Source organism: Salmo trutta, chromosome 16, assembly GCF_901001165.1.
Source record: "Salmo trutta chromosome 16, fSalTru1.1, whole genome shotgun sequence".
Taxonomy (NCBI): domain Eukaryota; kingdom Metazoa; phylum Chordata; class Actinopteri; order Salmoniformes; family Salmonidae; genus Salmo; species Salmo trutta.
Genome location: NC_042972.1, coordinates 20,064,614 through 20,080,449, shown reverse-complemented (window position 1 = coordinate 20,080,449; position 15,836 = coordinate 20,064,614). Strand labels below are relative to the sequence as shown.

At 44.5% G+C, this 15,836-nt stretch overlaps 1 protein-coding gene and 1 pseudogene across 1 annotated transcript; both read left to right on the top strand.

Moving 5' to 3' along the window:
• The first annotated feature begins 155 nt into the window (after positions 1-155).
• LOC115150262 (transmembrane protein 82) lies at positions 156-4,379 on the top strand. The gene is made up of 6 exons (XM_029693371.1): positions 156-451; positions 629-701; positions 877-1,090; positions 1,299-1,716; positions 2,265-2,449; positions 3,130-4,379. The coding sequence occupies exons 1-6, from the start codon at positions 316-318 to the stop codon at positions 3,319-3,321; spliced, it is 1,218 nt and encodes a 405-aa protein (XP_029549231.1). The 5' UTR covers positions 156-315; the 3' UTR covers positions 3,322-4,379.
• Positions 4,380-5,646: 1,267 nt separating this feature from the next.
• Positions 5,647-15,668, top strand: LOC115150261 (filamin-binding LIM protein 1-like; annotated as a pseudogene).
• Positions 15,669-15,836: the final 168 nt, after the last annotated feature.

Genomic DNA, 15,836 nt, shown 5'->3' with positions numbered 1-15,836 from the left:
ATACAGTGCTTTTGATAATTGTTGAATTGTTAAGCCTATCTCTGACATTTATTCATTTGCAACCCCTTTTGATCATGAAACGTCTAGGCCTCCTCAGACAGGGGGCCACACGTCAGACCACAATCATACGACCTTTGAAACTTCAACATGCAGAGAACACAAGTGATCAATACGGTGAAAATGAAGGCAACATGAAAACCATCTGCAGAGTGTCGTGTTGCGGAGGAAAGAATACTAATACCTCCTACTTGGTCACTGCGTTTCTAAACAATGACAATATCACTGTACATTTTGGATCGAAGTTTCTAGCATTGGATGATTAACAAATACTTGCGCGGATCGTGCCAGTCAGAAAAAAACGAAAAAATGTCAATGTCTCCCTCAAACTGGCTAGCGTGGATTCCGGTGTGGCTGCCATTCGACTCCAACCCTTTTGATTGTGTATTGCAAGGTGAGTCGCTATACGGCTATGCATTTATCCGTTCGCGTCTTTGTTATTGCACCGGTTTCATATTAAGTCCTTGAATTATGGTGGTGATGATGAAACGATCATGTTCAGAAACTTCATTGGTGATGACGATAGTAACGCGCGCGTGTGTGTGAGTGCGAATCTGCTTGTGTTCCTCAGGTCTGGTTGGTGCATGTGGAATTTCAGTGTTCTATAATCTCATGAGAGTTCACCTACTCCTTCAGTCGATCAGGTGAGATACTGTTGCTTTTTCATATATTTTGTCTCAAAACAATAAATAACCTCTACCGTGTTCATGAATAACCTGTGTTCATGAATGCTTACATCAAATGCCATGTTGTATGTGATAGTGCATATGTGTACAACGTTATTGGTGTACACTTAACTTAATCTCTCCCCTGTGGCAGTGGTTCTGAATGTAATGGGGACAGTAAAGACAAGGAAAGGTCAGAGTCTTCGCCTGCAGCAGGGAACAAGCCATTGGGGGGACATGGGTTGAGTGGTGTGCTGCAGTTTTGGTTCCTGACTGGCCTCCTGTCTCTGGTCGGCCCCCGGGTCTCCTCCCTAGTGGTCCTGGAGTTCTCCCTCAGGGCTGTCGCTGCCTGGATCACTGCAGGACCGGTCAGACACACACAAACACGCACACATCAACACAGTGTGTTTTATATTGTTTTTTGGTTCCTTTTGTAAATATGGTACACCTGTGTTATTTTTGTCTTTTGTTTTGGGGGACATTGTCATTCATTGTTCTATAAATGTATTCCTTAATCCATGCGTTAATGTGTCTGTCTGTCTGTCTGTCTGTCTGTCTGTCTGTCTGTCTGTCCAGGATGTTCTCCCAGGCAGCACCAAGCTCATGCTGGTCCAGTGCCAGTTTTCTCTGGGCTGTGCTCTGAGCTGCAGTCTCCACTTCCTCCAGGAGGGGGCTCCCCATCGCTCCCTCAGCCTCCTGCTGGCGGCTGGCCTCAGCTGGCTGCTGGCGGGTCACTGCCACCTTCTCTGGGGCCACGTCTCCAGGCTCTACCACCTACACAGCTCCCAGCGCTACTGTGGGGTCTGCATCACCCTCCTGAACTCCGGCCACTCCCTGCTCCCCTCGCTGCAGAGAGCCGTGCTCCTGGCCTTTGCCGTGGCCGGCGTGGCCGGCCTCGCCACCGTGCACCACCACTTCCTGTCCGAGGCGGAGTCTCTGAGGTTCTGGACACCACTGACCATCTGCTACACCCTGTTGGTGGTTTACGTCCAAGGTGAGGCATCACTTAGATTGACTTGATTTCCAATGAAAATCTTAGCAGCACAAAGAATGAGTTGAATCAATCAATTGAGAGAAGTAGCACCACAACAAGTAGATAGCCTCTAAAAGATCAGGCTCGTGTTCAGTAGTGAGGAAACATTTCACAACAGAGTGTAATGGGGCAAGTACTACCTCAATTTGTCCAATAAGAACACAGATTTTCATGTTCAGTCACAAAACTTTGCAGTGTGCCCTGCTGAACAGAATCACCTTTATTCGCCATGTACATTTACACATACCTGAATTTTACTTGGTGATATGGTGCTGCTAGTGATAGACAACAATTAGAGACAGAATACAGACAGAGGAGTTTACACAAAGTTTACATACATTATATACAAATAGGTAGAGTGAGCATAGAGCTATAAGAGATTGAGCAGTGGCTCTACAAATATACAGTTGATATACAGTGGATGTGCAAATGTACATGATCAGTATACATTTATCTAGCACCCCAGTAGTGTCACGTTTGTTCATTGTCTTCTCTATTGCCCTCCACAGAGGAGCGGAATCGACGCCCTGGTAGTGAGGCCTTGCTGCAGACTGTGGCTTTGCGTCTGGGAGCCCTGCTGGTGCTCATGCTGATGGTGGGCCGCTGGACCGACATGCTCCACATCCTCATCACCTTCCTGGGGGAATTTGTCTGTCTGTTGCCTTCTCAGGACCTCCTCCGAGCCCTGCCCCAGGTTAGTGTGGCTTCACAGCCTGTACACATCTCACCCTTGCTCTGTGTTTGCTCACTTTCTGTTTCTCTCTCTCTCTCTCTCTCTCTCTCTCTCTCTCTCTCTCTCTCTCTCTCTCTCTCTCTCTCCGTCTCTCTCTCTCTCTCTCTCTCCCTCTCTCTCTCTCTCTCTCTCCGTCTCTCTCTCTCTCTCTCTCTCTCCATCTCTCTCTCTCTCTCTCTCTCTCTCTCTCTCTCTCCGTCTCTCTCTCTCTCTCTCTCCCTCTCTCTCTCTCTCTCTCTCTCTCTCTCCGTCTCTCTCTCTCTCTCTCTCTCTCTGCCTCTCTTTCTCTTTCACCTTCTTTCTTTCTCTGCAGGGACTTGTCTGTAATTACATACATGCAGCTTCTCGTCTGTCATAACTTTGCCGTAGAAGACTTAATAAAGCTTTGCTTACAAGAAAAATGTTAGAATGAGCATCAGTAATAGAATGTATCAATAATTTAGTTGAAATCGGTTACGTTTTCTCTTTCTTTTCTGCTTCGAGGACCTTTAGGGAACGGTGAGAAAACACAATACCTCTAAAACGGGAAAGATTCTTCCACTTTTATGGCACAGACTTTTGTGATCATACGGTAATCATTGATTCCAAAATGTTTTCTGTATCTTCATGACAGTATTCTCTGTTGTTCTATTGCTTTTTAGGTGGAAGCAGAAGAAGACATTCCCAGCAGATCTGCCCGGCACTCCAGCAGCACACAGCAGCAGCACATGTCCCCAAGGAGAAGCCTGTGCTCCATGTCATCAGACAGAGACACACAGAGAGTCTATCAGGCTGCAGAATACCACAACACAGACCAGTCCCTGTTTCACTCTACCTCAGATAGAGAAAAATAACTTGTACTTCAAATACAGCCATCTACTGGCCTGTCTCACTCAGTGATATGTTGAAATTCAATACTGTCCCCATTTACGCAGACATATTAAGCTTTGATACTGTTTTGTCCCATAGATGTACACCATTTATGTCATAAATCATAGCAATATTAAAATATGAATTGTTGTTTATGACCTTGTTATGACACTGTGTGGTTTGGACCAGTGAAGGGAGACCTAAACCTGCTTACACAAGGGTACTGATCTGTTGTTTCTTTCCTCTGTCTTCTCTTGAATTATTAACCAGTCTATAACCACAGTGACAAGGATGTGGTAGCTAGAGCCACAAATATACAGTTTGTTCTCTGGCTAAGTGGCTTATATAACACTCTAACTTTATGGTATAGATTTGAGCTGTAGCTAGGAGTTGTAGTCTATTTGGCTTAACCAGATGTCCTGAGTTGACTATTCAAAATATAACAATTGTGATGATCATTTCTATTATTTGAGAGGGGTGAGTATACAGTGAAAGATAGAAGGTGGTAAGGAAGTGGTTGAGTGGTAAGTAAAACGGGGGAATGATGAGAAGGAGAGGGTTGGAGAGGGAGAGGTGTGTGGTAACTGGTGTGTGGTAACTGGTGTCTCTACTGGGTGTACCTTGTCCCTTCAAAAAGTAGTCATCAGCACACCCAGTTGCGCAATCCTAGTAGATTTACATTTTAGTCATTTAGCAGATGTTCTTGTCCTGGGCGACTTGCAGTCAAACAGGAAGTACAGACAGGAATCATGCTTTATCAACTAAACAAAAGAGAGAAATTAGACCATTATTTGGTTTATGATGCCAGTGTTATGTCTAGGGTTTTAAATAGTTGCAAATAAAACCAGATTAAAGTTGAGAACAGGGTTTTATATGTGGCTAGGGCCACACAAATGGTTTCTAAAATGCAAATCATGCCTACATGCCTTTTCTGTTCTTTTACAAACACACTTGTTGTGAAATGTTCATCATCATCCTGTTTGTATTTCCCTTGGAGTCACCCTATTCGTACTGAATAAACCAAAAGGCGATTTATTTCAAAGGGATGTAACATTATGTGCTGTTTTCCTACAATGGCCATCTCTTTTCTTACAGAAGTATTAGAGTTGTGTTGTCAGTTTCCCCCTTTCTGCATCTGGGTTCTTGATGAAGGGAAGCTGTGGGGGAAGCTGCCTAGATTTTAGGGGCTGATGTCATAACTGGGTATGCCCTCCTGCAGCTGTGACATCTCCACAGAGTAGCATTCCATTTGTCAGACACTGGAACAACACAGACCCCCTGACCCAGCTCCCCTTCTGGCAGCTCCTCTCTCTCTCTCTCTCCGTTTAACTCCTCTCTAACTCTGTTCACACATCTCTGGTTTTTCTCTCTGGTATTTCCCTTCTCTCTCTTTTTCTCCCTTCCATTTTCAAGCCCACCTCTATCTTTTCATCTCGCAACCTTCTGTTTTCTTTTTCTGCCAGCCGTCTTCCCACAATCGTTCTCTCTCTTTCTTTCGTTCTTTCTTTCTTTCTCTCTCCCTGTCTTTCTCCCTCTGTCTTTCTCTCTCTTTCTCTCTATCCCCACTATTTAACCAGTAATTTTGCTATGATTCATTGCACTGTAATGTGTTTGCTCCTTACTGCTCCTATTAGTCCAATTACTGATTGAGAAGGGGGTTTGAATCATTTTTGTTTAGCCCTGAGCATACAGTGTTGTTTTACATTTTTAAATGTTTACATTTGGTTGAGTTGTAAACTAACGTGAATTCATCATGAAATCAACAAAACATTTTTGCAGAGTGGGGGATGGAAAGAGAAAAATGAGGGGGAAGAAAAAAAGAGAGGGCAGACTGGATGAGGGAGGTAGGAGAAATAAAACTGACAGAACAATAAGGGAAAGCAGAGAAAAAGAGAGAGAGGAGGGAGATAGAGAAAGAGAGGGGAAGAAGATAGCTACAGAGAGAGGGGAGCTGGAAAGGCAGGTACAATTACATCCTGCTGGACATCATAAGATAAGGTGGGAGGAAAGAAGGGTGTCTTTTCTGTGTGTGTGTCTACTCTGTGTGATACTGTACGTGCTGTGTACATTACTAATGTGTGTGTGAGTGTGTAAGACTATGCATGAGTGAATCTATGTGTTTGTGCATGACTATGTGTGCATGTGTCATGCTTTTTACTGTACTTTGTTAGTGATTAACTGTTCACCTTTTACGGTTGGGGAAGTGGTGTTGTCATTGAGCGGGAGAGGAAGGGGGAGGGAGCGAGGGGGAGAGGGAGGGTGGTACAGGAGGAAAAGGAGGGGCTTTCTGTAGATAGCTGTCCTTTCTGCCAAAGCTTGCCCTCTCAGTGGCGGCTTAGGAGTGACAATAGAGGAGCAGACCTGGAGTGCTGAAACAGAGAGGGAAAGAGGAAAAGAGAAAGACGGGGAATATAGAGCTCACATCCACATTTTTCAAGCAGGTATGCAATTACACAGTAGAAACTGATTTGCACTTATTATTAGGGGTCTCATTTCAAAGTAGTTTGGCAGCAGAGAGGATGCAAGTCTTAGTGCTTGTGTGTGTGTGTGTGTGTGTGTGTGTGTGTGTGTGTGTGTGTGTGTGTGTGTGTGTGTGTGTGTGTGTGTGTGTGTGTGTGTGTGTGTGTGTGTGTGAACGTGTGTGTACTCATTTGTGTGTGTATTTTCGACTGTTGGAGTATGTTTTTCATTGCCTGATGACTCAAACTGAATTATTCCTCTGCTCTATGCTCGCTACATACTTCAGTCAGATTGCCATCATTGAAGTCGTTTGTGGTGACGTCAAAATAAGGGTTGTTGTACAAAACAAAGTAATCAGCGATTGGATCATCTCGAACCAATCAGTGTATCAAAGCCAATGATGAATTTTCAAAACGCCGCTTTACCCATGTGTTCTGGGCTGGCTCTGGCCCAACCCATCGGTTTTCTGGGACCAATCAGAGCAGTTATATCAGAACAGAATATGCTTGCGTTCTAGAAATAGTCAGGGAGGTACTCAGATCCAGACTCATTGAAAATAAACGAATGTCCGTGGGCGTAGAATTTTGCCGGAGCAGGGAGTTTTGGTAGCCAGGCAATGTTTTTCATACAAGTACAGCATACCGTATGTATACATATTTTATAAATGCTTTTATGTCTGCGTACATTTATGTACTGCAGGAGGGAGTGAAACTGTCACGTCCTGACCAGTATAGGGGTTATTTGAATTTGTAGGTTGGTCAGGACGTGGCAGAGGATATTTGTTTCATGTGGTTTGGGGGTTATGTGTATTATAGAGGGGTGTTTTAGTTATGTTTTCCGGGTTTTGGTTTATGTTCTATGTTTTGTATTTCTAGTTTTTTTTACCAGCATCAGTCCTCAGTGTGTTCAATAGTGGCCACTGTATGTTTAGCTTGTCCCTCACGTGCTATTTACAGTGGGAAGTTGAATCAGCTTATTGAATTTGAATCAAATAAATACTATGTTGTTTAGTGTGTTTCATGTTGTACCTGACGACGGTCTGTTGCATTATGTGTGTTTCAGCATCATGGCGTCGGCTGCTCCACAGAAGAGGATGGTATCCTCCTTCTTTATTACGCTGGCATCCCCTTACAGAGCCACAGTCACACAGCACCAACACACACGCACGCACAGCGCCACCGCCAACGACATGCCACATACAGCCATGCGGGTTGGCCCTGAGGACAGCAGCACTCGTAAACTCAGTGTCAGTGGCACATAGCAAGGCACAATTCACAGGCAGGAGAGGGCTCCATCTGAGTCCCAGGGCAGTACACACGAAGGGGTCCAGAGCTCCACACCTTCCCTGGCCAGACACTTGGAGCCCAGAACTCCAGCCAGCCCGGTGACCCCTGACCTCAGCCGGGGTCTGGGAGACACACAGGAGCAGCAGACAGAGACAGAAGCCGACAAGGGTCCTGAAGGTAACCAGGAGTAGTCAATACATATATTACAAAATCTGTATTTTTTGCTGTGAAGAAGTCTAGATATTATCATTTACATATAATTGTATTGTTATGAATGATAACAAAATACATACACTGTATAAATCCTGTTAGGGACAGATGTTCCGCTAGCGGAACGCCTCACCAATATCCAATGGTATAGAGTGGCGCGAATTACAAATACCTCAAAAATGCAAAAACTTCAATTTTTCAAACATATGACTATTTTACATCATTTTAAAGACAAGACTCTCCTTTATCTAACCACATTGTCCGATTTCAAAAAGGCTTTACAACGAAAGCAAAACATTAGATTATGTCAGGAGAGTAACCAGACAGAAATAATCACACACCCATTTTTCAAGCTAGCATATAATGTCACAAAAACCAAAACCACAGTTAAATGCAGCACTAACCTTTGATGATCTTCATCAGATGACACTCCTAGGACATTATGTTATACAATACCTGCATGTTTTGTTCAATCAAGTTCATATTTATATCAAAAACCAGCTTTTTACATTAGCATGTGACGTTCAGAACTAGCATACCCACCGCAAACTTCCGGTGAATTTACTAAATTACTCACGATAAACGTTCACAAAAAACATAACAATTATTTTAAGAATTATAGATACAGAACTCCTTTATGCAATCGCGGTGTCCGATTTTAAAATAGATTTTCGGTGAAAGCACATTTTGCAATATTCTGAGTATATAGCCCGGCCATCACGGCTAGCTATTTTGACACCCACCAAGTTTGGCACTCACCAAACTCAGATTTACTATAAGAAAAATTGGATTACCTTTGCTGTTCTTCATCAGAATGCACTTCCAGGACTTCTACTTCAACACCCAATGTTGCTTTGGTTCCAAATAATCCATAGTTATATCCAAATACCTCCGTTTTGTTCGTGCGTTCAAATCACTATCCGAAGGGTGACGCGCCGGCGCGTTTCGTGACAAAACATTTCAAATATTCCATTACCGTACTTCGAAGCATGTCAAATGCTGTTTAAAATACATTTTTATGAGATTTTTCTCGTAAAATAGCGATAATATTCCAACCGGGAGACGTTGTATCCGTTCAAACACTGAAAGAAGAAAATGGAGTCGTCACATGCACGCGCGCACCAGTGCCATTGTTCTCAGAAGTACCACTCTCCAAAACCCCTACTGTTTTTTGCCCAGAGACTGCAGAGTTATCATTCCACGTTCTGACGCCTTCTGAGAGCCAATGAAAGCCTTAGAAAATGTCACATTACAGCAGAGATCCTGTATTTTCGATAAAGAGGCTACAGAAGGCCAAGAAATGGTCAGACAGGGCACTTCCCATATAGAATCTTCACAGGTTTTGGCCTGCCATATGAGTTCTGTTATACTCACAGACACCATTCAAACAGTTTTAGAAACTTTAGGGTGTTTTCTATCCAAATCTACTAATTATATGCATATTCTAGTTTCTGGGCAGGAGTAATAACCAGATAAAATTGGGTACGTTTTTTATCCGGCCGTGAAAATACTGCCCCCTATCCCAAACAGGATAAAGAACATGTTGACAGACAGGTTTGTGATGATGATTACTGCAACATTCATATCAATACAGAGAACCTCAAAAACCACAAAAAACTCTTGAACCTCTTCCACACAGATCTCCTTCCTCCCCCTCCTCCTGTGTCTGTGGATGCTGAGCTGACTGAGGATCCTACACCTCTCCTGCCTTCTCCACCCGTATCTGTGGATGCTGAGCTGACTGAGGATCCTACACCTCTCCTGCCTTCTCCACCCGTGTCTGTGGATGCTGAGCTGACTGAGGATCCTACACCTCTCCTGCCTTCTCCACCCGTATCTGTGGATGCTGAGCTGACTGAGGATCCTACACCTCTCCTACCTCCTCCACTCATGCAGGAGCCCCCTACTGCTCCCCTCCTCCAACCTGTGTCCTCAGACAGACCACAGTGTCTGACCAACTGGTAAGACTGGCTCTACATCCCATGCTATTGGTAGCCATGACATTACAACGACCATAGCAGCTGGCAAGACTTCACAAACAGATCTGGGACAAGGCTATGTTATTGCCATTCAAAAAAAAAAGACAAATTTTTTTTTTTCATTGTTTTTTTTTCACCTTTATTTAACCAGGTAGGCCAGTTGAGAACAAGTTCTCATTTACAACTGCAACCTGGCCAAGATAAAGCAAAGCAGTGCAACAAAAACAACAACACAGAGTTACACATGGGATAAACAAACGTACAGTCAATAACACAATCAAAAAATCTGTATACAGTGTGTGCAAATGAAGTAAGGAGGTAAGGAAATAAATAGGCCATAGTAGCGAAGTAATTACAATTTAGCAGTTTACACTGGAGTGATAGATGTGCAGATGAGGATGTGCAAGTAGAAATACTGGTGTGCAAAAGAGCAGAAAAACAAAAACAAACATGGGGATGAGGTAGGTAGTTGGTTGGATGAGCTATTTACAGATGGGCTGTGTACAGCTGCATCGATCGGTAAGCTGCTCTGACAGCTGATGCTTAAAGTTAGTGAGGGAGATATTCGTCTCCAACATCAGTGATTTTTGCAATTCGTTCCAGTCATTGGCAGGATAGAACTGGAAGGAAAGGCAGCCAAAGTAGGTGTTGGCTTTGGGGATGACCAGCGAAATATACCTGCTGGAGCGCGTGCTATGGGTGGGTGTTGCTATGGTGACCAGTGAGCTGAGATAAGGCAGAGCTATACCTAGCAAAGACTTATAGATGACCTGGAGCCAGTGGGTCTGGCGATGAATATGTAGTGAGGACCAGCCAACGAGAGCATACAGGTCACAGTGGTGGGTAGTATATGGGGCTTTGGTGACAAAACGGATGGCACTGTGATAGACTGCATCCAATTTGCTGACGAGAGTGTTGGAGGCTAATTTGTAAATGACATCGCCGAAGTCAAGGATCGGTTGGATAGTCAGTTTTACGAGGGTATGTTTGGCAGCATGAGTGAAGGAGGCTTTGTTGCGAAATAGGAAGCCGATTCTAGATTTAACTTTGGATTGGAGATGCTTAATGTGAGTCTGGAAGGAGAGTGTACAGTCTAACCAGACACCTAGGTATTTGTAGTTGTCCACATATTCTAAGTCAGAACCGTCCAGAGTAGTGATGCTAGTCGGGCGGGCTGGTGATTGACTCCGTGATGCTAGTCGGGCGGGCTCGTTTTAATAGCATTTAAGAGCAGTTGGAGGCCACGGAAGGAGTGTTGTATGGCATTGAAGCTCGTTTGGAGGTTTGTAAACACAGTGTCCAAGGAAGGGCCAGAAGTATACAGAATGGTGTCATCTGCGTAGTGGTGGATCAAAGAATCCCCCGCAGCAAGAGCGACATCATTGATATATACAGAGAAAAGAGTCGGCCTGAGAATTGAACCCTGTGGCACCCCATAGAGACTTCCAGAGGTCCGGACAACAGGCCCTCCGATTTGACACACTGAACTCTATCAGAGAAGTAGTTGGTGAACCAGGCGAGGCAGTCATTAGAGAAACCAAGGCTGTTGAGTCTGCCAATAAGAATACGGTGATTGACAGAGTCGAAAGCCTTGGCCAGGTCGATGAAGACGGATGCACAGTAATGTCTTTTATCGATGGCGGTTATGATATCGTTTAGTACCTTGAGCGTGGCTGAGGTGCACCCGTGACCAGCTCGGAAACCAGATTGCATAGGGGAGAAGGTAGGGTGGGATTCGAAATCGTCAGTGATCTGTTTGTTCACTTGGCTTTCGAAGACTTTAGAAAGGCAGGGTAGGATAGATATAGGTCTGTAACAGTTTGGGTCTAGAGTGTCTCCCCCTTTGAAGAGGGGAACGACCACGGCCGCTTTCCAATCTTTAGGGATCTCATACGATACGAAAGAGAGGTTGAACAGACTAGTAATAGAGGTTGCAACAACGGCTGCGGATAATTTTAGGAAGAGAGGGTCCATGATTGTCTAGCCCAGCTGATTTGTAGGGATCCAGATTTTGCAGCTCTTTCAGAACATCAGCTGTCTAGATTTGGGTGAAGGAGAAGCGGGGGGGGGGGCTTGGGTGCAGAGCTGTTGGCCGGGGTTGGGGTAGCCAGGTGGAAAGCATGGCCAGCCGTAGAGAAATGCTTATTGGGGGTGGGGGTTGTAAGTGTGTGGCGTCAGTAATGAGTGTGTGAGTGAGGGTGTATGTGAGTGTGTGTATGTGAGTAAGAGTGACAGGGAAGGTATGTGCGTCTGAGTGGTTAGAGACCAGTGGATGGGCACAGAGTCAGTGTGGATAGTCTGTGGGAGAGGGAGAGCAGTAATTTTTTGCAATTTAACAGTCTTATGTCCAGGAGATAGAAGCTGTTTCGGAGACTGTTGGTCTGAGCCATGATGCACCATAACCACCTGCTGGACGGGAGCATGGAGAAGAGTCCATGTCTCGGGTGGCTGGAGTCTGGTAATTTTTCGAGCCTTTCTCAAACATCGCCTGGCACCGCCTCCCTTTACTTAGAAGAAAAACATGAACCTCCCTGTCGCCCCATTGTTGTGTTCTGTGTTTTCGATCTCTCAGTCGAAACAATGAAAACACAGGCCAATAAGATGCCTGAACAGAGCGGCACTGGGGATTTGATGTATTTTTGCAAAGAACACTCACAGTGTGCAAGACTGGGGCCCCTTTCTCCATTACCATGAACTGTAGCCCTATTCCCTCTCCATCCAGAAGGTTTGGACACCAACATTTTTTATCTAATTTTGAAACTGAGAAAATAGAGAGAAAATGGTGTATTTATATTACTTGAAAAATGGCACTGTTGAGGAAGGTTTAAGAATACCGTGTCTGTGTGCTAAAACTAAATGATTAGTCACGCAAGTGAAGAATCTTTGACTTTATCCCCTTTTTTTACCCACAGAGCGCTGCAGTGGATAGACAGCTGGACCAAAGCACACCATCTAGTGGGGGGGAACAGAAGTAACCGTCTCAGCGTATCCAGGGCAGTCCAGAGGAGCAGCTAGTGACGGTAGAGACCAAGGGTAAGGTGAAGAGTGAAACTGTGTCTGGTAACTTTTAGAAATGTCACCCGGGCCTGGCACTTTTCACATTTCACAGTTATGATATCAGAGGTCGAATTACAGGGGAGCTAGGGGGGTGAGAGGGGCTGGGCACCCTCATAACAAATCGGGTACACCGCATAAGAATTAAAATATAATAATAATATATTACATTTACAGTAGCAGATTGTAAATGGCATACATTTAGCATCTGTTAAATTGCCAGCGATATCGACTTGGAGCACACCTAAACGTAAATGTGTAACTTGAACCCTGCTTGATATGTGAATGTGTGCTTTGTAGAGATGTGTGGCTTCTGCCGTAAGCCTGTGGCCCTGAGTGAAACTGCCATCGAGGCTCTGAACAGGACATACCATGCCAGTTACTTCCAGTGCAGACTGTGCCATATCCCTCTGGCTGGTAAACTGTACTATAACAAGGCAGGAATACCACTCTGAAGGACTGCTACCAGGTATGACAACCTGGACTCAGGTGTAGACGTAACATAGTAAATGTAAATCCAGGACACTCCAATTAGTTTGATATGTTATGGTATGTATTCATTTGTGAATGTCTATCATCCATTTCGTATGATATTTACATTTACATTTAAGTCATTTAGCAGACGCTCTTATCCAGAGCGACTTACAAATTGATGCATTCACCTTATGATATCCAGTGGAACAACCACTTTACATTAGTGCATCTAAATCTTTTAGGGGGGGGGTTAGAAGGATTACTTTATCCTATCCCAGGTATTCCTTAAAGAGGTGGGGTTTCAGGTGTCTCCGGAAGGTGGTGATTGACTCCGCTGTCCTGGCGTCGTGAGGGAGCTTGTTCCACTATTGGGGTGCCAGAGCAGCGAACAGTTTTGACTGGGCTGAGTGGGAACTGTGCTTCCGCAGAGGTAGGGGGGCCAGCAGGCCAGAGGTGGATGAACGCAGTGCCCTTGTTTGGGTGTAGGGCCTGATCAGAGCCTGAAGGTACGGAGGTGCCGTTCCCCTCACAGCTCCGTAGGCAAGCACCATGGTCTTGTAGCAGATGCGAGCTTCAACTGGAAGCCAGTGGAGTGTGCGGAGGAGCGGGGTGACGTGAGAGAACTTGGGAAGGTTGAACACCAGACGGGCTGCGTCGTTCTGGATGAGTTGTAGGGGTTTAATGTCACAGGCAGGGAGCCCCGCCAACAGGGAGTTGCAGTAATCCAGACGGGAGATGACAAGTGCCTGGATTAGGACCTGCGCCGTTTCCATTAGCCTATTATTGTCCAGCTCCCCCACCCATTCACCAACTACCTTGAGTCAGTATGTGTGATCTCCATCAGCAGCAGGGTCTTGGTCGCTGCGTGTCTAGTCTCCATACCCTTTCCAAACTACTGCTGAGTGAGTGTCAGTACAGTACATGTCAACTAGTATATTTACTGTTTGTGAAGTAAATATGGTGATTATAATTAAGGTTACGGTCTTCTGAAATTTCTGACTTGATTTTCCCTCCTGCTGTAACAAACTGGCTCAAACTAAGATCCTACGTCTTTATGATGATGAAGACAATAAACAATGATAAACTACTTTCTTTCCTTCAGGCCAGTTTGGAACTTTGTCGGGCGTGTGGGGAAGTTATCAAAGACCAGGTAATCCGTGCACTGGAAAGAGCTTACCACCCACCTTGCTTTATCTGTGCAACATGCAGCCAACCAGTTGGAGAGCAGAGCTCAGGGAGAGGTTGGGGAAGTGTATTGCCTCCAGGATTACTACAGGTACACACAAGTTCCAAGTTCTTACACACTCATATACCAGGATCACTTGATAATGAGAGCTACTAAATGGGCTTGATGTTGTTGTAATTGAAAATATTTGATAATTAATTCACAATGATGAAACACTGTGCTCGCTCTGATTTGTGTGGTGAAGGAAATACGCTACCCAGTTTAGTGCCTGCCAGCAGCTGATCATTCCAAGAGAGGATGGCATAGACAGCTACACTGTGGAGTGCCTGGGACGCTCCTTTCACGAGGACTGCTATCGATGTGAGGTACAGTTCAGGAACAAGAGAAATGCTCTAAATATGATAGCGTACTATGGGTGTTTGCTATATTTGTGTGCCGATCTCAATCAGCACAATAATTACTGGGGATTGGGCCCTTCACAATCACAGTTCAAACATCTAAAATATAATAATGTTAGAACAGAATATAATAACTTTATTTTTCACAGAGGAAACTTTGGCTGTGGCATCTGGATCTCACAGCTTTTTCTATTTTATTCACCCTATATTCAGGTCTGCAGTACCCAGCTCTCCCCAGAGCCAAACGACCATGGCTGCCATCCACTGGATGGGAGGGTGCTGTGTAAGTCTTGTCACCCATAGAGATGTAAAGAGGCCTCATCATTGTATCAATGCCATTATGGTCGTCTGTGACAGCATGGGCATTGAGACTATCTCCATTTTGAAGTATTCAATGTTCTTCTTCAGGATTGGCTGATCCCTCCTGATGATCCTGTTGCACATGACTCCAACAGGGTCACCAAGAGGGATCAGCCAACGAAGTTGGAAGTCCCACCCTGTTGACTACATTAAAATGGTGGAAGTCCTCAATAGCGCTGCTCATGCTAAAATGGCCTTTTGGCCACTAGAGGCTTCTATCATTCTCTATGTTGTCACCTGACCACAGTTCAGTCTGCCCAGCTCTAATACTGAACTCAGAACCAGGGCCCATATTAATAAAGCGTCTCAGAAAAGGAGTGCTGATCTAGGATCAGTTTGGCCTTTTAGATTAATAAGCTTTTATACAAAGGGCAGACCTGATCCTATATCAGCTTTCCTACTCTGATACACTGAATATGGGCCCAGGCTGGAACCAGGACGGGACTGAGCCAGAGCTCACAACACAGACATCCAAATGTGCAGTGGAGCCAATGGAGAAGCAAGCTGAAAGTCAACAGTCCTGATTGGATTGTAAAGGAGAACTATCTATGAAACTGGGAGAGAAGACAGGCCTTCTTAATTCTTCATCATGGGAATAAGTCATCGGACTTTGAATGTCACACTTTCTTAATCACAGTATTTTTAAATGATTTGCAATTATCCCTTATGTAGCAATAAATGTTTGTCAATTGCCTCCTATACTTATTTCATACTTGGTACTTTTGCACTCGTTTTTAACCCACACTAGTAAATGCATCAAAAATATTTTCCTGGATTCACCTGATTGGTCTATGTCAAGGAAGGAACAGGTGTCTTAAGTATTTTGTGGTATGCATTCTTTGAATATTATGTAGTGCTCAGTGCTGCGTGTCCATTCTCAGTATAGCCTTTCATATCACAAAATAAACTAATATATTATACAGTATTGCTTTGCTTTGTGCTGCTCTGCCTCTCTCCATGTCATCAAGCTTTTTTGAGACAAGCATGTTCTTTGTATGGCTTCATGCATAATTTCCTCAAGGGATCACAATACACATGCTAATTCAATAATGAAATAAATTATAGGCATATGCAAGAAAAACAGGATCTATG

Excerpts from the sequence above, each read along its gene's own strand:
- LOC115150262 (XM_029693371.1), top strand. The coding sequence starts at position 316 with ATGATTAACAAATACTTGCGCGGATCGTGCCAGTCAGAAAAAAACGAA. Across the intron at positions 452-628 it reads TTTTGATTGTGTATTGCAAG|GTCTGGTTGGTGCATGTGGA; the intron begins GTGAGTCGCTAT and ends TGTGTTCCTCAG. Across the intron at positions 702-876 it reads CTACTCCTTCAGTCGATCAG|TGGTTCTGAATGTAATGGGG; the intron begins GTGAGATACTGT and ends CCCCTGTGGCAG.